The 24,222-nt window shown below is 41.1% G+C and overlaps 2 protein-coding genes across 8 annotated transcripts in view; one reads left to right on the forward strand and one right to left on the reverse strand.

Moving 5' to 3' along the window:
• NFAT5 (nuclear factor of activated T cells 5) overlaps window positions 1-8,088 on the forward strand; it is a 111,488-nt gene extending 103,400 nt beyond the window's left edge. For all 5 annotated transcript variants that reach the window (XM_040633522.1, XM_040633524.1, XM_040633526.1 and 2 more), the window contains one exon: window positions 186-8,088. The gene's annotated coding sequence lies outside the window, so the exon portion shown is untranslated. The remainder of the gene's footprint in view (window positions 1-185) is intronic.
• Window positions 8,089-12,198: 4,110 nt separating this feature from the next.
• Window positions 12,199-24,222, reverse strand: part of NQO1 (NAD(P)H quinone dehydrogenase 1) — a 12,345-nt gene continuing 321 nt past the window's right edge. The window contains exons 1-8 of one of the 3 annotated variants that reach the window (XM_008702404.2): window positions 23,890-24,054; window positions 21,827-21,961; window positions 18,144-18,263; window positions 16,942-17,106; window positions 16,701-16,831; window positions 14,782-14,895; window positions 14,020-14,121; window positions 12,199-13,131 (exon numbers count right to left, since the gene is read on the reverse strand). In XM_008702404.2, the coding sequence (XP_008700626.1) occupies window positions 12,826-13,131; window positions 14,020-14,121; window positions 14,782-14,895; window positions 16,701-16,831; window positions 16,942-17,106; window positions 18,144-18,147 (822 nt within the window). In that variant the 5' untranslated portion in view covers window positions 18,148-18,263; window positions 21,827-21,961; window positions 23,890-24,054 and the 3' untranslated portion in view covers window positions 12,199-12,825. Of the gene's footprint in view, window positions 13,132-14,019; window positions 14,122-14,781; window positions 14,896-16,700; window positions 16,832-16,941; window positions 17,107-18,143; window positions 18,264-21,826; window positions 21,962-23,889; window positions 24,055-24,222 lie in introns of those variants that run through there. The other 2 variants (XM_040633528.1, XM_040633529.1) reach the window with 2 other exon arrangements.

Consider the following 24,222-nt stretch of genomic DNA (forward strand, 5'->3'; position numbering starts at 1 on the left):
ATATAATACGTCTCATTTCTCCCTTCCTCAAGAAAGAAGTACTGAGTCAGAAAGTCTGTGGAAGTATAAATATGATGAAGTATCATTTATAGTACTGTAATATACTTCAGGGTCATACAGGATAACGGGAAATTTCTAAATTCTTTCAGTCCCTGGTGAGTTATATTCAACTTCTTCTTTTTTAGAAATTCCATGAAGAAAATTCTGATTCCAAGATGTCCTGAGATCATGTGATTCCATGAGGATTTTTGAACTGTTACTTTAAAAACAAAACAAAGTATGAAAAACTGTGATTGAGTAAATGGATAGATTTTACTCTTACTGCAAAAGAGCACATCTATGCTGCCTGTTGCAGTGATTAGCCACCATCGTTAACATCTTCATATTTTATATTCCTAATAACAGTGATGACTGAGAATCTATTTGAGTTTCCAGCTGACAGAATTAATTGTTGCTATTTTCCTAGGCGTTATTTCTTTAAAAGTACAGTTTAAATCCAAAAGCTGGACTGCTCAGTTATTATTGCTATTAGAAAGTAATTCATAATGTCTTGTTTACTTTTGTTCTTTATTCATATTTTCTTTCCTGCATTGTTTTAGTCAAGTAATGGCTTTTGAGGGAAAAAGGAAAGTTTAAATAGTAACTAAAACTAAGGCTGTGATTTTTCAATATAAAAAGCACAGCTGTTGGCCAAAGTGAAGGAATCTTTTTTTCAGTTTTTATGGAGAAACTGGAGGGGTGACATTCTGACAAGTAAGCTGTATTAAGAGCTCTACACATGGTGCGCCTGGGTGGCTCAGTCATTAAGAGCTCTACACAGATAAGCGGCCTCTTTATTTCTCACAAAGGCAGACAACACACAAACTGGGAAGAACTGAAATGCTGTTGATTTTATTTCTTGGAGAGTTGTTAATTCTCTGTTTCTCTTAAGGGGTTTAGCCATAACTGTGCATAGAAGATAATTATCTTGCTCTATCAAAAAATGAAGGGGATAATATGTGGTGAATTATGTTCTGATATCCTCCTACAGCAGTTAAAACTGACAACAGCAATTTGAGTCTGTTTTCTTCTTATCCCAGTCGTGGACCGATGTTCCCTTTTTATATTCATTTATATTCTTTTCCCCCCTTCTTCACTTTATTTTAGACAATTAGTAATATACTACTAGCTTTGTGACCCTGTAGCAACTTAAAGGAAAAGGCCACTTTGGTCTGGGGTAACCCAGCAACTCCTGCAGCACGGGCGGGACAGGGGCTACCCTTTAAGGAATGAGGGGAGCTGGTTCCCGAGAAACAAGAAACAATGCATTTTTTTCCATGAACGGTGCTGTTCTGAAGTCTTCAAATTTTCCCTCTGATAGGAAGCAGTGGACATTTTAATTAAAAAAAAAAAAAAGGCAAACTAAAATTCATGAAACATCACTTCTCCCTGAACTGCAGTGAGTGTAATTCACTTGTCACCTCAGTGCTTTACAGTTTGAAGTGGTCACTTATCTGATGGTTCCCACAAGCCTTGGGCTTTACAGGGTCATATCATTGACTTAAAATGAAGAATTAACTTGTGTTACATCTATAGAGAGCAAAATTACACACTCCAGAATTTGCAGTTGTAGCATTAGTTATACAGTTCTGGGTGTTCTTGCCACCCATGGGATGCCTGCTTCTCACTACAACCTGTTGTCTGGACACATGCTTATGTCTTATTTTCCTTTTGGCATGTAGAAAGCTGTTAATACAGTTTAAGGCCAAATTGTGTGTGGCTTCTATATGTAGATAAGATGTTTTGGTATTCATGTCCATTTCATTTATTTTTTAAGTGTACAAAAAAATAGCCTGTTAATTGTTTGTTGAAAGCTACTTTTCTGTTTGTTTGTTTTTAATTTTTTTCTCTCCTATACATTTAGTTGAACTTTGTGGAATTGTGGTGTTGGTTTTGTTTATACAGCCAGATTTTTTTCCCCCTTTTTGTGGTCTTCCTTGGTTCTTTGAATGTGCTCTTCTAATTTTATTTTTCTCTGTTCTTATATATTCTTTCCTCCACCCCAACCCTTTCTTTCTTTCTCTCTCTGATTGAGAGGCATTGAATTACGTTTTCAGTAGTACAGGCTTCTTGCCGATATGAAGGGAACTTTTCAGAAAGAGACCTACTCTGGGTCATTTACTTTTGAATACAGTTTTCAATCGTTCAAGTTTTGGATGGTTTATATCTAATGTGTGTTTCATTTTTTTGGAAAGCTATATTTTGTATTTAGGAAATGGTATACTATTTTGCTATTTGTACTGAGTGAGTACATTGGCATAAATATAGAAATTTATATATATACATATATATAAACTATTCTTTTTTTTGCCACACATTTTTGTGGTAAATTTGTGAGTTTGTCTGATGTTCTACCACAACGTGGCGTCTGATAACAGTGAGGGGGGGTTTGTTATGTCTTTATTGAGTATTTAAGTATCTTTTGAAACAAATGACTTGTTCATCTGTGGCCATTCCATCGGGCAGTTCCTTGATGTTATTAGTGGGCTAAAGGCAGCTTACTGTGTGTTTGCTGGATCTTTCACTCAGCAAAATGTTTGAGTAAGGAAACCCATCTAGGCAGTTGTGTCAAATGGTGTTTCACAAGAATGAGCCATTCAGTCCTTGCTCACTATATATTTAATATTTTATTGTTATTGTTATTATTAATTGGCTTTCTGTATTCTATGCCTTTTATTTATAATGACACTAAAAAAAATCCCATGTTTGTAATTTTAATAACATTTTCCCCATCTTGTAATATCCAGAGCTACTTTATAAATTCTCTGAACCAAAAGCATTTTCCTCAATATATCATCTCTCCCCACCCCATCAGGAAAAATTACCCAGTATAGTTCAGGTTATAAGAAGGATCAGCCACACAATCCAGTGCTTCAGTTTTAAAATGTAAAACTGTAACTGCAGAGGTATAAAGAGGTAGCTTACCCAGCAGGTATAAAAATAAGTAGAGATAAAATACTGTAACTTTATTTCTGAGTTTTCTGACTTTTTTTCTAAGAGATTACACAGGAGACTCAGGAAGTCTATTTGATCACCAAGTTCCAATTAGAATGTTTGTTAACACTGCTCCGTGGATGAAGTGGTGGCAAGAAGACTGGCTTGTGTGCTGACTTCTGTTCTGTTGTTTAGCAAGAAGCTTATCATTGTAAAATGCTGATTGCCAATACCAAGTCACCAGGGACCAATTTTCTGTTGTATAGTATCTAAGTTTAGAACAGAACATACACCTGAACTGTATAGTGGCTTGATTGGATGGAGGCAGAAAACCCAATTTTTATTTTCATAAATTTTGTGGTTATTTATACAAGGGCTGTGCTATGCTACCATATTCTTATTCAATAATGATGAATTTTTTTTTTTAACATTGTTTAATGTTCTTACCCCTAAAGGTCAATGTTAAGTACAGCATCTGAATATTTGGTTACAAAAAGCCTTTGTCTTCTTACTGAAGAGTTAGCTCAGTGGTCAGTGGTTGATACTTGTGCTGATAATACAATTTCCAGATTACTGTTACAAATTATAACTACATATGGGAGAGACTCCATGAGCCAGCAAAGGCCTTGGAAGCAACAATTTATTAAATTCATTTATGGCAGAAGGACCTAAATAAACTATGAACCTTTTGTATTCCTTTAAATTGTTACATTCAATTGCTCTTGCTTTTAGCAACTCACCTTAATGCTTGGAGCTTATCTCTGTGTGTGTGTGTGTGTGTGTGTGTGTGTGTGTGTTATTCTTTATTGTCATTCCATTATATATCCACACCAACATGGCAGAAGATAAGTAGAATTCATATTTGCTTCTGAGCTTTATCTTGTTACCTTTGTAATTAGGATATTGTGCTGTTATTTAGTCAGCGCAAATCTGTTTTTGCCAGTCTCCCTAGAACAAGTTTTTAAAGGGCTTTGTTTATTATAAAAGCAGAAGTAATGAACGATCTCCCTTCCTTCCCTCCTTTTTTTTTTTTGGTAATGTTGTATATGCTTTAGTTGAGAATTTCATTGTAGTGCATTTCTTGTCCATCACAACTTCATTTAATCTGCCTAGGAAAAATAATGTCAAAGGAAATGAGAAAGAACTTATATCTGAGTCCTTCTAGAACTAAGATAATAATTCCTTTTGACCATTTAAACTGTTTTGGACGCTTGTTTTGGAAAAGTGAAATCCGTTTAGACAGATCAGTAATTTAAGACCAGAATTAAATGCTGTAATAATCAAAGTCTCAAAATAAACATGGCTTATAAATAATCACTAGGAGTAATTTGAGAATTTTTCATTGTTCTCATGAAAATTTCTGTTCTAAAACCTGTTTCCTAGTTGATTTTTTTTCTGATTAACTGAAAATTATATGAGGCCTGTTAGCTTTACTCTGCTTCATGACCACAGGCTTCATCGCTACCCTTTGCAACCGTGTTGTATCTGCACACCTTTGGTTATAAAAGGAGGGACTTAGTGAAGACAGAGACTGTATAGTTCAGCAGCTTTATTAGAAAAATAACTCAGAGTACATGCCCTAGTAAGTTAGATTAGTAGAATCTTATAAGATATTAAAAAGAGGTTTTATCCTCTGCTTATTTGTGTCTCTAGAGCTAAATCATGGACATAATGTTCATAATGCAGTAAATATCAGAGTAACATAGTGTCACTTGTGAATTGTCCCAGTGCTCTAGTTACTTCTTTAATCCCCATTTGTTTTCTTGCCATTCTAGCCTCATTCATTAATAAAATTATATTTTTAGTCCACTTGCAGGAAATTTTTTTAAATTAATATTTTATATCTAGATCAAATGCTTATGGAAAAGTGCCTTTTTACCATGATAGTGCCCCTTTCTTGTAATTTCGTTTTTCACTGTTGCCAAAAACAAATACAAAAATGATTTCACTAGGCCCCAATTTCAATTTTTTCATTTAGTCATTCTTTTCTCCATTTTTCGATCGACATAGAAAACAACTTCATAAATTTCTTCCTTTGGCTTATGTAACAGAGAAGATACATTGCTAGAATTGTTCCTTTGAGGGATGGTAGGTAATAGATTACAGAATTATACTGTTTCAGCTTTATATAAATTATCTAAATTTGTCTTCATCTTGACCAACTAATGATAGGTCTTATCTGAATGCTAATGAAAATTTCATCTGTGAGACTCCATATACACAAATGTTTGTAGTTAAATTTCAGGAAGGAAGTATTTAAAGCATCTTCTCTGATCTTACTTAGATGGATGAAAATAAATCACTAACACATAGTTTAGGTAAAAGCTGGTAATGTCAACTTTTCTAACTCGACAAGGCCATGTAATTCATTGTAGTGCACCTCTTGCCTGTCAGAATCTTCATAATCTTTATGAAAAATAGTGTCAAAAGAAATAAAGAAGTTATATTGGAATCTCTCTATAACTAAGATAATGATTCCTTTCAACAAGATACAGTTGGATTGAGTGTCCCTCTAGTTTTTGTTAATTTTGCCTCTGTTCTAGCTCCTTATTGCAGTGTTGGTGCCTAACGAGAGGGCAGGATAGCAGTAGCTTTGGGATAGAGCTGCTTTACCATGTGAGTATTTCTTTGACTTAGTGGCTCTGAAGACTGCAAACCTTTATGCAATTTTCTTAATACCCTAATGATATTATGCACTTTAATCATTCCAAAGAACTCAAGAATGCTGTATAGTGATGATTCCTTCTTAATGAATACATCTTAACTCTTTATGTCCCTTTTTATTTTGGATAGCCAGCTTGGTATAAGTGTTGTGCGAATATTTTCTAAAATGACTATGTAGTAGGACTTAAGACTTTGAAATGTAATTGACTATATGAGGAAATGATTACACTTCAGCAAATCATTTTAGAAATATTAAATGTTCAGCTTGCTTATCTGTATGTTTGAGACTTAATTAAAACCAGCTCTCTTCCAGTATATTTTGTGTCATGTTTCTAAGAACCTTGTAGTGTATAGCTTTCTACGTAAACAGTGTAAACCAGTGGTTTTCAAAGTATGGTCCTCAGCCCACCAGCCAACATCAGTATCACTTGGGAACTAGTTAGAAATGCAGATTTTGGGCCCTATCATAGACATACTGAATCAGAAACTCTGGCATGGGGCCTAGCAATTTGTGCTTTAACAAGCACTCCAGGTGATTCTGATGTACGCTCATTTGAAAACCACTGGGACAAATGTTATACAGTAGGATCTAGAAAGGTCCCCCCCATCATACAAATAGTTATATATTGTTCTTTATGTAAATTCAGTTTAACCTGGTTATCCATAATCACTTATTGGCAATGATAATTTATTCTCAGTACTGCCTATAGAAATACAGTATGTTTTATATATATAAACAGTTTAGTCATTGATAATTCAGTTAACTTAGTTTGGCATTTTATTACCATTTACTAAAAAGTTTACATTAAATGACTGATTTAAATATATAGGTGCAATCTTCTCTATTTCTTTTAGTTGTTATGATATTTAAGTAGCTAAAACAATTGACGGGTGCTAAAGTCTCCTGTTTATCCATGAAATGGGTACATTGTGGGCAGTGATAATACAAGCTTTCTTTTCATTGCCTCTTACTTTACCAGCAGACCACAATTTTGGTCTGGCTAGACCAACTCTCAGAACATCATTCCTTGTATTTATATTTGTATCTGAGATATTAAACAAGATGGCTGGCCAGGTCAACAAAGCACCTTATTTAATTTCTTTTTTAAATAGATAAAACTTATTTAAAAGTAGCTTGGTTTGTATGAGAACTGATGCAGTAGAGATGTAGCTATTCTTGGAACTTATGCTTCAGACAAGAATTATTTACTAAAATAAATATTGGACAAGACAGTGCATTATATAATCTGGGCATTTCTCCCTTCTCAATTGTATGCCTCGTGGTAAATATCAACTAACAAGATAAGTAGGTTTATCCATTCATTTTAATCTCCATGTGTAATTCAGTACCTCCATAATTGCTGTAATCTCCCTTCCACTGTTTACAAATCACCCAATTAATTAACTCATGGAAGAAAAAATGCACATTCAAAATAAAAATAATTGTATATTCACTTTATAAAAATCACCACTGCTGTCTTTGCTTAATACTAGCAGTGGAAATGTAAGTGGCTTACTCTCCAAACCTTGGTGCTGGCAATACATAGGCAAACTGTGGGGAGATGCTCTAGGTACATTCCTCCTTTCTTGTTCCCTTTTCCTTTTTCCCCACTTTATTGCATAATATATTCCTGTATCTAAAGAATTCTACCACAATTCTATTTGACTCCAACTTGTAATATCTTTTAAAAGACCCACATTTAACCATTTCATCCTTGTTCTCTTTTTTTTCTCCAGAAGTAATTTGGTTTGAAACAGTTTATAGGGGTTGCTTCTTATTTTAGCTAATGAACCTCAGGACAACACACACGTACACATACACACACACCATCTCAGATGTTTGAGAGTGGCTTCGGAATCAGACTAATGTGCCCAGTAAAGAACTGTGCTGCACTGAAGTGTTTATGACTTTAGTAGCTACAAACTGATTCCAGTGACATTGAGCTAATTCCTTTTGAGCTAATGAATGTATCTGCTCACCTTGTTCCCTTCTACTTGATAAGCTCCAAGTAGTGGCTGCTTTTTTTGGTCAACTTTTACTGAGTTTTAGTCACTTCTTTTGCTTAGTCTTTTAATTAACATACTGCAAATATTTCATTAACCTATTCTCAAGTGCTTTAGCTACCATTCTGCCATTTAAGTTTTTTAATTTTATTTTATTTTGCTCGAGCACACTGGTCAACCACTGAACTGCCTTCTTCCATTGTTCTGCAATGACATAAGGGTTACATTTTTGTGTATATGGCTTTCATAGTTGGGATTTCAGAGCACTGACACCAGATATTCTCAGTTTGTTCTGTGGGGGAATTTCATTTGCATCTATGTTTTTAGCTATCTGTGATAACTTGTTAAATATTAAAAAGATATTTTGCTTCTATTGGAACATTTGTATACTCGCAACTATATTTCTGTAAACAGCTGCAGTCAAAAATAAAACATTGAAAGTTTTCATTTTGCAGTGGGTAACTGTCTTTTTTCCTCAAACTTTGTGAATGAATTCATATCCATGAATGTCAGTTTTGGGCAACAGGAGTAATGTGGCTGAAATTATAAAATCATTTGGAAAAGGTATGAAATACAGCTCTGTTTTTGAGCATTTACTTTGTGCCTTGTAGTTTTGCCGGGCAGTGTACAAAGTGACTTAGTGTGATAGCAGATGATGTAGCACAGAGGTGATTTTGCTAAAAACCAAATCTCCCCAGCCCTCAGTCAAACATCCAGAAGCAATAATCTCTTTTTGTTGTTTTTCCATCAGTTATTTCTACATATATAAATTGGTGTTTACCAAACTGTGGTGTATCTATAACATATCGCTAGTGGTATTCAAAATGAGACATGAGTAAACATATATGTCTTTGTGTTTTAGAAAAAAAATCTATGTCCATCTACCAGACTATGGAGAAATGTAAGTGATATTAAAAACAAATATAGATGATACATGGATATCATGAATATGATATATAAATGAAACTCCAGAAGCAATGCTTTAAACAGTATGCTTATACCTTCTTATCAAATACAGACTCTGTTGATTCTATGAAAGTAGACTGAATTCTCAACATACCCAAATGTATACACAGACGAGTTGTCGTTTTAGGAGGCTCTATATATTTCAGCAATGCTGCCATTGTTCTAAATGTGTTTAAAAGTTGTCTTTTGGCATTTATTGGCTTCAACGGCACTGGAAAGGAGTGATGATGAAATGAAATTCTGTAAGTATAAATATCACAAAGGGTTGCAGATGGGTTAGATGGGTGATGGCTATTGACGGCACTTGTTATGATGGGCACTGGGTATTGTATATAAGTTAGAAATCACTGAATTCTACTCCAGAAACCAAATATTGCACTGTATGTTAATGACCAAAAATTTTAATTAAAAAAAAATTTTTAAGCAAAAATAATAAAAGAGTAAAAAAAAAAAATCTTGGGTCCGAGAAACAGCCTGTATGGGCAAAAGACTGATCTGAAGTTGAAATGCTCAAGTGGCTGCCAGAAGAGCTGATGCAATCATGGGTTACATAATTTAAGTTACAGTGTCCAGAACAAGGGAGGTGGTTGTCCTGCTTTACTCAGCTGATAAGAGTACTACTCTGTCATGTTGTAAGGAGCAAATACATTCTCAGCAGCCATGTAATCAGGACTATAAGAGAATTGGAACATCATTTATGCCTGCTCAGGACACAGCAGGGACTCTAGAAGTATAAAAGTAGCTACAGTTTCTCAACAGCAATACTTAATGGTCCTGCTCTTAAGAAGTAGTATTGTTTGCTACTCTTGTGCTTGGTGCCATCGTCCTGCTTCTACGGCAGTACAATGTAGTGTTCAAAAGCATATAGGCTCTTGAGTTTGCCCACCTCAGTGGAGTTCTGCACATGCTATTGAACCTCTCCATTCCTCCATCTCTTTACTTATAAAGTAGAAACAAATAAAACCCTCCTCTTAAGGTTATTGCAAGAACTAAGTAAATTACTCCATGTAAAATTACGTAGTTCCTGGCACACAGTAAGCACCTAATAAGTGTTAACCTTGTTTTAGTATTACTGGTCCTGACACTACTTAGCTATTCTGTCCCTTGTGCACTATTCTCTTGTGCTTTTTTTTTTTCCAAAGACATGTTCTGTTAATTGTCTTCTCTCTCCAACATCAGAACCTTTTCTCTGAGTCATTCCCACTGGCATGTAAATTTGCTGTAATGTCCCTTATCTCTTAAAAAATCAAATAGCTTTCTTCAACCATACAACTCCGTACACAAAGTTTACACTTTCTCTGCTTCTGTTCTTTCTTGAACCCATTCCAATCATCAGGCTTTCATGAAACCACTCTCCTGAAATATCTCTTGTCGAAATTACCAGGGGCCTCCACATGGCTATATGCAAAGGTCAATTCTCATACCTATCCTACTTGGCTTATGAGTAGGAGTAGTATTTGACCCACTCGATCACTCCCTCTTTGGAAGACTCTCTTCTCTCAGCTTTCAGGACCCCACACTCGGCTCTCCTGCTCTGCTGGCCACTTTCGTTCTCATCTTCTTGACCTCCTAACACCAGAGAGCCCTAGAGGTCAAACATCAGATGTCTTCTCTATTGTAGTTTATTTCCTAGGTAATCTCATCAGTGACATTGCATTATTCAATTGTCTCTATGTTGAAGATTTCCATATGTATGCCTCCAGTCATAACTTCTCCCCTAACTCCAGGTTCCTGTTACCCTTAATAGACCTCCATCTCAAACATACGATGTCTGAAGTCAAATTTTGATTTCAGCCTTCCTGACCCCAACTTCTGCTCCCAATACTCTTTCCAGATTCTTGATCATCCTAGCAAATGGAGTCTCCATTTTTCCAGTTGCTTAAGCCAAAATACCTTTGAGTTTATTTGACCTAGATCCAGTCCTTTACCAAATACTGTTATGCCGACCTTTGAAATATATTCAACCTTATAAATACATGCACTTCTTGACACCTCTGTTGCTCAAAGCATTTATTAACTAGATTGTCGCACCATCCCACAAGCACAAGCCATGCTTCCATCATTGTCTTATACTTGATTACTCACCTACCAGCCAGAATTAAGCGTGAGTAATACCTCTGCCCAAAACTCTCCAGCCACTTCCTATCTTTATAATGTTACCAGCGTTTGTAAGGCTCTGTGTGATCTGATACCAGCTATGTGTCGGACCTAGCCCTCTCTTTCTCTCTCTCCTGTGCATGTTCCTGCCTCAGATATTTGCACTCTGCCATCACTACTGCCTTCCTTCACACATCTACATCTCACTCCCTCACTTTATCAGGTCTTTGCTGAAACGTAGCCTTATCAGGCAGGTCTTTCTTGATCACCCTGTATAAAGCAAAACTACTCATATCAGGTCTCTCTGTTACCCTGCTCTTTTCTTCCTAGCATGAGGTACTTGGTTTTGTTTATTGCTGTGCTCCCAGTGCCCACACGAGTACCTAGCCCATTGATTGGATAAATCAGAATAAATCAGGCAAATCACAATAAATACTGCTGCCCCTAGGCATTTGTTTACTGAATTCTAGGTTTTTCTTGATTTCTGTAACATTCTTATCTGGATTTCTTGAAATGTCTGTAGATTCCCTGCGAGGATCTTAATAGGTGGTTCCTTTACCATTCAGTATGAAGCAGCCCTGTTGGGAGAGCTCTCAAGTCTTATATAGGCTTCTGGCCATTTGTTTTTAAGATTTTATTTTTAGGAATGCTCTCCACCCAACATGGGGCTGGAACTCACAGTTCTGAGATCAAGAGTTGCATGGCCCACCGACTGAGCCAGCCAGGCCCCCCGGGGCCATAATTTATTATTGCATGCTCTGATCCCGTCTTCCCTAGCAGATTCCACTTTTGCCTGTATGCCATCAGCAGCTTCACTGAAACCAGTGAGTGTGTGTCTGTTTTGTAGAAATGGGTTTTATTTATCTCATTGGGAACTTTTAGAAATTTACACAAAATTGCAGTGAGGATAAAAGCGACAAGAAAATATTTTTAACAATGAAGCACCTAGCCATCTGCCATTGTGTATATTGTAGGGAGAGAAATACCCAAGTGCCTGTCGGCGCCTGGCAGGCACATGAGGCTCTGGCCTGCCGCCCTCATTGTCTTGGTAGGTCCTGGACCTGTTACCAGTATCAGGCAACCTTGCTTTGCCTAATCTCGCCTGTTTCCTTTCAATACACCACAAGAGGGCGGCCTTTCATCATATTCTACTTGAATTAGGCCCACGTTGAGCTACATACACTTCAATAATTGAAATTGGATGTTGGAATATTATGTCAAAATTGTTCAGAGTTAATGAAATTCTAGGATTACAATTTCATCCCCAAAATTGTGGGACCAAAACGCATCCAAAAGGAAAGTCATCCAAAAGGAATAGCAATGATAGAGAAGAAAAACTTCCAGGGTGTTATGTGGCTCAGAAATAAAATACTATTTGTAGAAGGCTGTTGTTAAGTATTAGGAGTAGCTATTTCTTGAATTCATTCGTTGCAGCAGATGTAGTGTACAGATGTGGTGGCTTATTTCTGCAGACATGAAATTAGAAGATGGAGATAAAGAAGAGACTTTTATTATCTTTTCACTTGAAGGTATCGGTAGGTACTATATACAAACAACAAAAGTTGAAGCAAGAGTAACACATTAGGCATATTAGTCACTGTGCAGTAATTAAAACCAATATAAACAAGCACAGATTAGTAACTACTAAACAAGTCCCTCGGGTCAGACAGATGCAGTCATTTCTTTCTCTGAGCAATTCCCTTCTGCCATAAGCCACAGAGAGGTAATTAAAAGGAAAATATATCGCTGAAGAGTTGGATGCTGTCTTGCCAGATTTAGCCCTAAAAATTTATCCCTAATAAGAGGAATTAAATTGTGTAGAGGACCTTAAAGATTATTGTCTGGCATCTTTCTACTTCTTTCCCTGCTTTATATCCTAAGTGGCCTCTTGAGCCTAATCAGATTTTGCCATGATAGCAATCTAAGAATCAGTTACATTTGATAAAACTATCCAAAAATATATGAATATAGTCTATTCTGTCTCGTATTCATTCCTTGTGGAAAAAGAAAAACACACATCTTAAAAAAATACAAATCTTAAAGACTAAAGCAAGTCAAGGAAGTCTGAAAAAGAAAGCTTGATTTGGCTACATTTTAGAAGGAAATCAAGTCTTGTGAGTCTCATTTTCTGGCTTTGATCTGGTTGTCAGTTGGGATGGACTTGCCCAAATGATGGCCCACAGAAAGGCCAAATTTCTTGTTTTTCTGCTCATCCTGCACTTCCTTTTTCATTAAGAATCCTGCTTGGAAGTTTAAGTCAAAGAGGCTACTTGGAGCAAAATACAGTGGAGTCTCATCCCAAATATTCTCCAGGCGTTTCTTCCATCCTTCCAGGATCTGAATTCGGGCATCTGTAGGAGTGTGCCCAATGCTATATGTCAGTTGAGGTTCCAAGACTTGGAAGCCACAGAAATGCAGAATGCCACTCTGGGGATACACAAAAGCACAGAGAAGAGTCAAAGAACAAACCCTACACAGCTTGTACCATGTGCGAACAACAAAAGGTAATCTAGGTTTTCCAATGAGACACTCCGATATGGGGGCCTGAGGCCCCCCTGGAGAATCAGTTCGTAGCTATTTTCTCTCACCTGCTCTCTATTCCTAGCTGTTACCTATTTTAGCCTATTCAGCTGAGCTCTTTTTTAAATGACTAAAACCTTGAAACCCTGCCAGCCTGGGATCCTCTGCCAAAAATGCCGGAAGCTCTATTACATAAGGGAGTTTCAGCTTCTTGGCAGCTGACTCTTGCCAAGGATGTGGATGTGCCTTTCTCTGCCTCTCCGTATAACCAGAGGAGTCTCAATAAACGATTCTTATCATTTATTCTCCCATATTAATGGCCCGCTATTACCAGTGGCCACCTCATTTGCTCTTTTCTCCATCCCTCTTCCTTAGAAGAGATTATCTTGACAGTCCAGTGGCCAACCCCCAAAAAGCCTACCTCAGACTTCACTCTTGTTAGCTGAACTAAATCATTTCTTACAGTTTTCTAATAGTTTGTGAGGCCGTAACAGCAACTTGGAGAAGGCCAGGAAGCTTGGAGAGGGACGTCAGTCATCTGGAGAGAACTGGGCACATGGCTATACAAATCTAGGGGTTGGTTAGGAGGCAGCAACGTTTGGATGTGTGCAAACATTGGACGTTTGGCCTGGGAAGACAAGCAAGGCCTAAAAGGGAGCTCCCTGGAGTTCTGAATTACTACGTTGCTTTCATCCTCACACCTCAGGTCTCTTTTCAGCTGCGATCTTGGGGATCTGGACCCCACAGGAAGCTCGATTAATTAATCCCCCTGAATGTTCATTGAAAACAAGTAACCTGAATTGGCCAGAGAATGATATTCATGTCTCCGTGGATACCCTGCAGAGAGTACATGGAGCCGCTGCCCCCAGTGGTGATGGAAAGCACGGTCTTCTTATTCTGTAAAAGGCAAGTCGATGTTACCCTCTTCATCTCCATGGTGACAGGAAGTTAATGAAACAGCCCCAGGGAAAAGAACACACAAGTCCACCCACACCCACCTTCGAGTCCTGTTACTTCAGGCATTGGTTCCTCTGAGCTACTCAGTGGGATTCCAGAAGTCACACCCAGGGCAAGCCCAGCACTCCCATTCTACTGGTGGCAAGTCAGGGGACTACAAAACCAGCGGGGACTGCTGGCACCTAAGGGGAATTCTGTTGTTTCTACAGGTCTCCCCACGGTGCTACACACCTATCCAAGCATGTAATCCAGGAGGCCTCAAAATGTTTCTTGTGTAGTAGTTGGGTCTCTAAAAAACTAAGATATACTTTCTTTTTTTATTTTTATTATGGAAAATGTCATACATAGAGAAGATAGTATAATGACACTTCCACCGCCCACCTTCGACTCTCAGTATTAGCTTTAGCTCATACCCTTGCCCCTTAGGTTCCTGGGGTATTTTAAAGCAAGTCCTAAAGTCATGTCTAAATATCTACAAAAACTTTACGGTCCATCTCTCCGAAGAGCCTGACCTTAATATCTAATTGTGTTCGATACTCTGCCTTAGAACGGAATCTACCCAGAATCTAGCTGATGGAGAAAGCAGAACCATCCACCTACCCGGAAAGGTCCCTTGTCATACATGGCAGCATACGTGTAAGCAAACTCCCCTATGAGCACTCGCTCGAACCAGCCTTTCAGGATGGCAGGGACTCCAAACCACTGCAGTGGGAACTGTGGGACAGAGGACAAAGAGGTCAGCTCAGGAACACTGCCAGCCCAGAAAGCGCTCAGGTGCTTAAGGGCTGCCTGTGACGTCACAGAAGGGGCCCTTGTCACTTCTTCTGGAGGAGTTAGCACATGAAAGAAAATTATTGTCCTTGGTCAGTATCTTAGGTTTATCAGGGAATTCCCAGGAGAAAGTCCTGTGGGGTCTCTTGCCTGATAAAGGCAGAACAAGGACTATAGCAGTATTCTTCTTCTCCCTGACTTAGGATTTAAAGAATGACAAGTGGAACATGCCCACGTGAGAAAAATTAGGACAGAGAAGGAATTTGGAGGACTTGATATCTTTCTCCGATATTTGAATGGTTATTGACCTACAGGAGAGGGGCAGAGGGGATAGGGTTTTAGAACAGAAAGAACACGAGATTGTGTTCTCACCCTGTTTCTGCCACCGACGTGATGCAAGACCTCTGCCACATAAGCTCCTTACTTTCCCTAAGTCTCCTGTCCCTCAGCTGTGGAAAGAGGGGCTTGAGTCATCTCTAGAAGCTTCTTATATTTATGACTGCAACTGTGAGGGGCCAGACCCGCAGCTGGTCCCTGCGAATGTCCTACAGTCAGAGCTGAAACTAGAATTGCTTGGCTTGCGGGGTATTGAGAGTTTATTCTTCCTCTGGTTGTTCTTGGAGAAGGGAAGTGAGCAGGGGGCTAGCCGACATGGCACCTCGGTACGAATTAAAGTGCTCCTCTCCTCAGGACACTTTTTCCGTGGTGAAAGACTATCATACATAGTACACTGATTCTTCCAGAGTAAGACTTTTCCTGTCATCCGTTGGTAAGATGTTATAATAAGTCTACAGATCTGCAGTGTATACATTGCCCTTCGATATGTTCTATTTTATAGTGCACAGCCTGCACAGCTGTACTGATAATAAAGTAAACTTAGGCATCGGATAGAAGCTAAGTGAAAAGACCACCAAGGTCTGTTCCGATTCTGAAATATGAGATGCAGACTTGAAAGCTGCTCCAGCTGCCGCCTTGGCTGCACCAGGATAAGATGCAGCAGAAAACGAGCACCAAGAAGGCGTCCTATGGGGCACCGGCTAATGGCACGTGGCTTTGATCTATAACAGCAGGCCTAAGGGTCGAATAAAAGACCTACAAGTTTGGGTTCTTTGCAGCTGATTGAATAATTGCAAAAACCACAGCTGGCGTAGCCCTTCTTGTACAGTTTCCAGTGTCATATACATCCCACGTTCAATATCAAAAAGCTGGTGAGAACCAGGAGAAGCAAAGCCACTGAGTCCCGTCCGGCATTTTCAGGAGAGAGGCCCGACAAGAAGCATATACACATCCAGGACTGACTCCTTAGCGGGGAGACAGCTTCCAGGAGAAGAAAGGCCCTGCTCTGCAGCTGGAACACATTAAGCTGGGCAGCGCGTCCTTCAGCTGGGAGGCTCCGACCGCAGAGGTCAGTCTCCCACGCTTCACTCCACAGACCATGCGGGGTGCTGATGCAGAGAGGGGGGGGGCTGCAAACTGCGAGAGATCTCACAAGGAATCACTAATTGAAGAAAAGCGCAAGGCTCATGTGTCATCCCTGTAGTCACATACTTTCAAAGAGCGGTACGGCCAGGTTCACCCGGTCTATAAATCTGTGTAAGAGCGCACCTTTGAAGTCATCACCCTTCTTGTACAGAGAACACGCTCAAGTGGGTAACTGACTTTTCTAAGATCACACAGCTAATTAGGTGACCGGTCTTGAGCAGTGAGAACTCAAGTGTCCTGACACCCCTTCTGATGTCCAACCACACCTGAAAAATCACAAGGTCTGCAGCTTCCAGCTTCTTTTGTTCGGCCACAATATCCGGGCTTAGACGGCCTTCTTTATAAGCTAGAACAGACTCGACAGGATACTGAAAGTTCCCAGGGTCCTTCAGTGTGCCTGCCAAGAGGCAAAAGACAGGTTGAAGCCAGAGGGGCCAAGGCTGGGCCAGAGAACCCACAGGTGATACGTGCCACAGAGACCTCATTAAAGGGGGGAGCTGCTCCTACCTGTGATGTCCTTTCTGGAGATGACGGGATTGAAGTGCATGGCGTACAGGTCCGACACAGTGACCTCCCATCCCTTCCTCTTCAAGGCCTCTACCGCAGCCTCCTTCATGGCATGGTTGAAGGATGTCTTCTCTGCGTGGGCCAGTACGATCAGTGCTCTTCCGGCTACTCAGGCACACACAAGGCACAGGGAAAAAATCAGCTACCAAGCAGCAAAGCTTTAGCTACAGGACGGCCAAGCCAGGATCCATAATGCAAGAGTTGACTTGAGGAGCGCCTGGCTGGCTCAGTTGGAAAAGCATGTGACTCTTGATCTTGGGGTTGTGAGCTCAAGCCCCACGTTGGGCAGAGAGATTACTAAATAAATAAACTTTTTTAAAAAAGGGAAAGTCGACTTTGTTAGGCATTGGGTCATGCAGCCCCCCACCCTCACTGCAGCCAGAAACATATTTTCTCCTTAAAAGTACCAACGATAAAAGGAGGCATCTTAACTCAGTAGCTAATTTTGTTGGCATACTTAATTGGCCATCTGCATGAAAATGGAATTATCCCCTTAGAAAACTAATATAAGGTGTTAGGAGTCAGGATAGTGGTTCGCCTTGTCAAGGAGTAATAACTGGAAGAACAGAGAAGGGGCTTTGGGGTGCTGGTAATGTTCTCTTTCTTGATCTGCATGCTGATCAGACAAGTCTGTGACAAGTCCCTTCAAATTTGTGCACTTCCCAGTGTGTCTGTTGTATTCAATATGTATTTTGAGTGGTTTGTGTTTTTTTTTTTTTTTCGCTATCCCACAAACACTGCAGACAGAGCAATAAATTCCTGGCAAAGATCCAAAGGGAGAATTTGTATAACCTCAAGGCAGAGAACACTTTTTAAGAAAGACTAGAGATTCAGAAACCATGAAGGAAAAGCTTGCCAGATAAAGCCACATAAAAATTAAAAATTTGCGTGTACCGGAAGGCACCATAAACAAAGTCAAAAGACAATCAGCTAGGAGAAGGTATCTGCAGCCCTTATCACAAAAGGTTAAAATCCCAAAGAATGCCTACCAACAGAAAAAGATAATGCAATAAGAAAAACAACTCAAGGTCTTCAGCACACTATTCACAGAAGAAGAAATGCTGATGACAAAAAACAAAAGAGTAAGTGCCCTGCCCAGCCTGCCAGGAAAAGCACATTAAAATGAGATTAATATTATTTACCCATCAGATTGGCAACACAGGAGCGTCTGGCTGGCTCAGTTGGTGAAGCCTGTGACTCTTGATCTCGGGGTTCTGAGTTCCAGCCCCACGTTGGGTGTAGAGATTACTTATAAATAGAATCTTAAAAAAAAAAAAAAAAGACTGGCAAAACAATTTAAGACAAGCAACACGCAACACTGAGGGCTATTAAGATTGCAGGAAGACTGGCTGGAAATATGAACTGCCTCCACCTTTGGGGAAAGTAATCAGGCTGCATCTCTTAAAGTTTTAGAGACACATAAATCTTCTGGAGAGCCTGGGTGGCTCAGCTGGTTAAGTGCCTGACTCTTTTTTTTTTTTTTTTTTAATGTTTTCAGTGTACTTGGTATGGTTTTTTTTTTTTAAGATTTTTTATTTATTTATTAGACAGAGATAGAGACAGCCAGTGAGAGAGGGAACACAAGCAGGGGGAGTGGGAGAGGAAGAAGCAGGCTCATAGCAGAGGAGCCTGACGTGGGGCTCAATCCCATAACGCTGGGATCATGCCCTGAGCCTAAGGCAGACGCTTAACCGCTGTGCCACCCAGGCGCCCCTAAGTGCCTGACTCTTGATCTCAGCTCACGTCATGATCTCAGGGTTGTGAGATCGAGCCATGCGTCAGCATGGAGCCTGCTTAGGATTCTCTCTCCTCTCTCCCTCTGCACCCTGCCTCTCTCAAAAAAAACCAAAAACATAAATCTTTGATCTAGCTCTCCAACTTTGGGGAATCTCTTCTACAGACTAAAAGCATCAGGACATAAGGATACACGAACAAGGATGTGTACTGTGTCATTCTTCTCATTGGCAAACACTGGATACAACCTGACTATGCGGAGTATTTGAATAAATTACGGTACATACAGAGCACAGACTAGTATGTTGTTAACAAGAAAGAGTTAACTATATATAGTCACCCAGAAAAAAAGATATCCATGATGTATCGTTAGCTGATAAAATGAAGTAAATGTGAACCCATGTTTATAAAAGACAAAGAAAGAGCATCTGGCTGGCTCAGTTGGAGAGTGCAGAGCTACATCTTGGAGTCGTGAGTTTGAGCCCCAGGTTGGGTATAGACATTACTTTTAAAAAAAGACAAACTACATATATGTGTACGTAGATTTGCAGTACATAGGAATGAGGGAAAAACAGTTTTCTTAGCTAAGTAAGAGATGGCAAAGAGGTAGAGACAGAGGGGAAAGATCTACTTTTTTTCTTAGACCTTTTTTTCTTGGACCTGTTTTAATAAAGTTGTTAGAACAAGCATGCTATACTCGTACAAGAACAGCATTTATTTTTTTTAAGTTCTATTTTTTTTAAGATTTTATTTGAGAGAGAGAGAGCGTGCGCGCATGAAGGGGGAGAGGGGCAGCAGGAGAGGAAGAAGTATGCTCCCTGCTGAGCGGAGAGCCTGATGTGGAGCTGGATCCCATGACCTGAGCCAAAGGCAGACGCCCAACCGAATGAGCCACCCAGGCACCCAAAGTTCTATTTATTTTAAAGTAATCTCTATACCCAACGTAGGGCTCGAACTCACGACCCTGAAACCCAGAATCCCGTGCTCCTCCGACTGAGCCAGTCAGGTGCCCCTTTTCCTTCTTTATTTTAACTGAAGTTTATTTGACACACAATGTTACTTTAGTTTCAGGTGAACAACAAGTGATGCCACATGACTGTACGTTAGGCCGCACTCACTCCACGTGTAGCAACCACCTGCTGTACCACAGAACACTATTACAGCGCTATTGATTATATTCCCTGTGCTCTACCTTTTACCCCTGTGACTTATTCCTTCCGTAACTGGAAGCCCCTATCTCCACTCCCCTTCACCCAGTTTGCCCTTCTGCCCATTCCACTCCCCTCTGGCAAAGTTGCTTTGGGTTTTTTTGGTTTTGTTTTGTTTTGGGGCTGTTTTGTATTTATGGGTCTATGTCTTTTTGTTTGTTTGTTATTTGGGTTTTTAGATTCCACATACAAGTGAAATACCATTTGCCTTTCTCTGCAAGAACAGCATTAATGGGCGCTTACTATGGGCTAGGCACAGCTCCGCTTGGAGTGCTTTGCATTCTTTTGCAGTTGTCATGGCAATGCTGAGGCGGCTACAATGAGTATCCCCATGTTATGGAGAACATTAAGGCACAGAGAAGTTTAGCAAGTTACCCAACTTTACCTAGTAAGTGGTGAAACTGGAATAATTTTAAAACATATAGACATAGGGGCTCGTGTCTGGCTCAGTTGGAGGAGCGTGGGGCTCTTGATCTCATAGTTGAGAGTTCAAGCCCCACGCTGGGTGTAGAGATTACTAAAAAAAAATAAACATATATATGTTTATAGAGATATATACCTATATCTATATCTATATCTATATCTAGAGACATACATAAATCCACACAAAAATGTGCAGGCAGCAGGGGGAGGGACCAGAGAATGGAGTATACCACCACCGCTCCGAGTAACTGCTCCGAGTAACTGGTATCACTACCTCGTTCCTTACTACTCCTAACAGCTGTGCGCACGGTGGGGGAGGGGGGAAGCTCCAATGAGAGCAGCTGCTTCGGGTTAAAATCAGCCAGGTGCCCGCTTCTCGCCCCAGCCCGCCGCAGAGGAGTGTCGCCAAGCTGGCTCGTGGTGTTTCAGGCTCTGTAAACTCAGATGCAGTGGAATATAAGTTTGATAAGGCATTTAAATGCTATGAAAGTGATTTATCAGCTTTGGACAGCCGGGGAAAAGGGAAAGGAGCTCCTGAGGCTGCCTCAACAAATTCCTACCGCCTACTTTTTTTTTTTTTTTTTTTTTTTTTAATCAACTCCAGGATTTCCCACTCTGAGGAGAAATGTGAGTATTAAGTTCGGACGAGCATTTTCTCTGACTTACCTTTGCATTAGTTATATCAATGTTTACTGAATACTGCTTTGTCGGGTTTTAGTCTCTTGGCTTCCTAGCTATATATAGATACAAAGTGGTTTGGGGTTTTTTTACTTCTTATCAGTATTAACAAGCATTTTCTGGGGCGCCTGGTTGGCTCAGTCGGTTAAGCGGCTGCCTTTGGCTCGGGTCGTGATCTCAGAGTCTTGGGATTGAGCCCCACGTCGGGGCGTCCCTGCTCAGCTGGGGAGTCAGCTTCTCCCTCTGTCCTTCCCCCTGCTCGTTCTCTCTCTCTCTCAAATAAATAAATCAAATCTTTAAAAAAAAAAAAAACATTTCCTAAGTAGTAAAATATAAAGACACTTCACCTAAAATGAGAAAATCAGGGTATCTACCCCTTGCTTTCAAGGAGCTCATCAGCTACTTGTTATTGGATGCCTGATACCTTCAAACATAAGCCATGTGAGACAAGACACAAACAGGAAGGACATATTTGCAAGAAATATAACTAACAAAGTTGAGTATCTAGAAAAGATTGATTCCTGAAAGCAACGCAGGAGGAAAATGGTCAAAGGTTCTGCGCACAGAGCAGAACGTTCATTTGCAGTCAACAGAGTGGGCGTGCTGCTTTGCCAGAGGGAAAAGGTAAATGGGAGATTCACTACCCAACATAATAATATTAAGTCACTCGTTGCCAGGTCCTTTTTCATGGACAAACTTGCAGTCTTTGGACTTGAAGGGTTCAGTGGCCCTTCCTGCCACTTAACTAGCTACATGACAAGTTTGATTTTCTCAGGATTTACCTTGAGAAAGGCAGTAAGACGGGCACACAAAAAACTAGTGGCGTTAGCCTGACGGGAGACAAGGGACAAAATTTCCAAGGAAAACTGTTCACTTCAGGGCTGGCTGATGAGGAAGGGCTTCAGAAGGAGCTGCCACTGAAGGAGAGGTTTGAAAGACAAATGGGGTTATCATCAGTCACTGTAATTTAACATTCATTTCTGCTTGCCAGGCACATCCCCGACCTAACATATGCCCTTGTACGTCCCAAGGCTGAGGCTGTCCTTGCTAATTTCAGTCCCTACTTGAAATATGCTCCCTGTTCATCCCCTTTTTTTCTGTGTCCTGAAGTCCCTCGTTCCTTCCCCACCGGATTTTGTGTTCCATATCCACCCCAGCTGACTTCTTCTCTCCCTGTGCAGTGCTCATGTTCTCACTAACCCCTCCTCTCAGCCTCTCCACCAGGCACTGCTCTAGGCATTTGGGATTACGTCAGTGTGCAAAAACACAAATCCCACCCCCACCCCCCGCCCCACAGAGTGTACATTCTGGTGGCCAAAGCATCCCGACTGTTTCGGGGGACCCGACCTCTGTCCTCATCTAAGGCTCCCACGTTCCTACAATTCTCTGCCTTCAAAATCAGGCCAATCTGAAACCAAGTCTTCACAAATGTTCCAGACTGCACGGTACTCTTGTCCACCTGCAGCTTCATTCAAAAGCATTATAGAACTTAATGACAGAAAAAGATAAAGCTGGCAGACAAAGAAAGGGGTCGTGGCACCTTGTTTTAATGTAAAGCACATTTAAATATCTTTACCAGTAAAAAATGCGTTACCCACACCATCATTCTGGCAGGAAGAATAAGCAATCAAGGGAAACCTATCACAAATAGAAGAAGGGCAGGCCTTTCTATCAGTTTTGTGCATTCTGTTTCTGGCTTCTGGGCTCTCTGGGTTCCTCAAGGAACATGGGCATGCCAGTCAGAGGCACCTCGTGGTTGCAAACAAATGCTCTGGTTGCAGAGAATCTTCCGTAAGATTGGGAAATCAGGAAATAGCCCTTACCCTCTATCAGAGGAGAGAGGGCCTGTGCCTCAGGGCAGCTAAGAATGAAGTAGAGAGAACCCGCCCCTAAGGTACGTGCAGGAAGCCTTGTCAGCTGCAATGCAGTCTCTTCCAATCCCCAGCTTAGCCCTTTTCACAGAGATTCTAACTCTAGTTTGTCAACTACAACAGCAAGCTCATCCCTCACTTAACTTTTGGCAAGATGAGATTCTCTGTGTGTGTTTTTGGGAAACAGAACTAGGTTCAGAGGGAAGGAAATTGCCGGAAGATAGAGTTCTGTCCCAGTTGAGGAAATGGCTTTCTAAACGGTAGCACTGCCCCGTCTGGGAAAGATTTCCCTGCGCCTGCAGGCGTCGCAGCTGGCGTGTCTTAAAGGCCATGCATGTATCCAGTAAACTTGTGGTGACCCATAAGGTCCCCGCGGATGGATGGTGGAGAGGGGAGGCTCTGTCATTCGAAGAGGACCTGACACAGGGATCGGGTTTGCCCGATCCAAGGGTCAAAATCAAGACTGTCTCCTGGTCAGGCAGCCTGAGGCTGGTCTCTGTCCAACTAAAGGGAACAACTTCCCCAGCTCCAGCCATCACCGGATCTTTTAATTTTCCTCCAGCAGCAGAGAACTCATCTTTTTAAATGCAATCACCTATATTTATTGTAATTTTAGCAACTTACACCAAAATGTTTTAAATTCTATAAGGCCAAACTAGGTGCAGCAGTGGGCTAGATCTGGCCTCGGACCACCGGTTTCCGACCTGTTTTGGAGGGATTTTTTTCTGCTTCCGAGGTCAAGTCTCTTTCGAACGCCCACCCCAGTTCGGGGTGATGGGGTAGAAACAGGAGCCCCCTTCCCCTAGTGCCTGGTCAGGGCTCATCCTGGGATCCTAATGCCTTTGCTTTTTCAGTTTTGAGTCATGAGGGAAACTGAGACCTAAGGCCCTCGGAGCTCCCGCAGACATGGCGGCTACGGGTGCCTCTGCTCCGGGGGCGCCTCTGCTTTGGGGGCACTACGGCGTGGCACTCACCAGGCAGGGCTCCGGCAGGGCGTTGATTGGCCGCGCTGCTGGTTGTCACGGCGACCCTGGCCTCGGCGAAGTCCTCGCGGGGGTGGGGGGCGAGGTCCTCCCGCAGAGGTTAGGGCTGCGGGGTGCCACCTGCACAGCGCCAGCCACTTTATACGCTCCCTGCGCCCGGCCCCCTGGAGCGGTGCCCGCCAGGGCGGAGCCGGGCCCCTCGGCCTCTGGGGCGCAGGGCGGGGCGCGCCGGGGCTGCGGTTCTGGGAGGGAAGGGGCGTCTGGGGGCTGGAGGAAGAACCCTGGACATGGAAGATGGGGGCCCTGAGGTCGCGGGGGGGGGGG

Source organism: Ursus maritimus, unplaced genomic scaffold, assembly GCF_017311325.1.
Source record: "Ursus maritimus isolate PB19 unplaced genomic scaffold, ASM1731132v1 scaffold_19, whole genome shotgun sequence".
NCBI classification, from domain to species: Eukaryota; Metazoa; Chordata; class Mammalia; order Carnivora; family Ursidae; genus Ursus; species Ursus maritimus.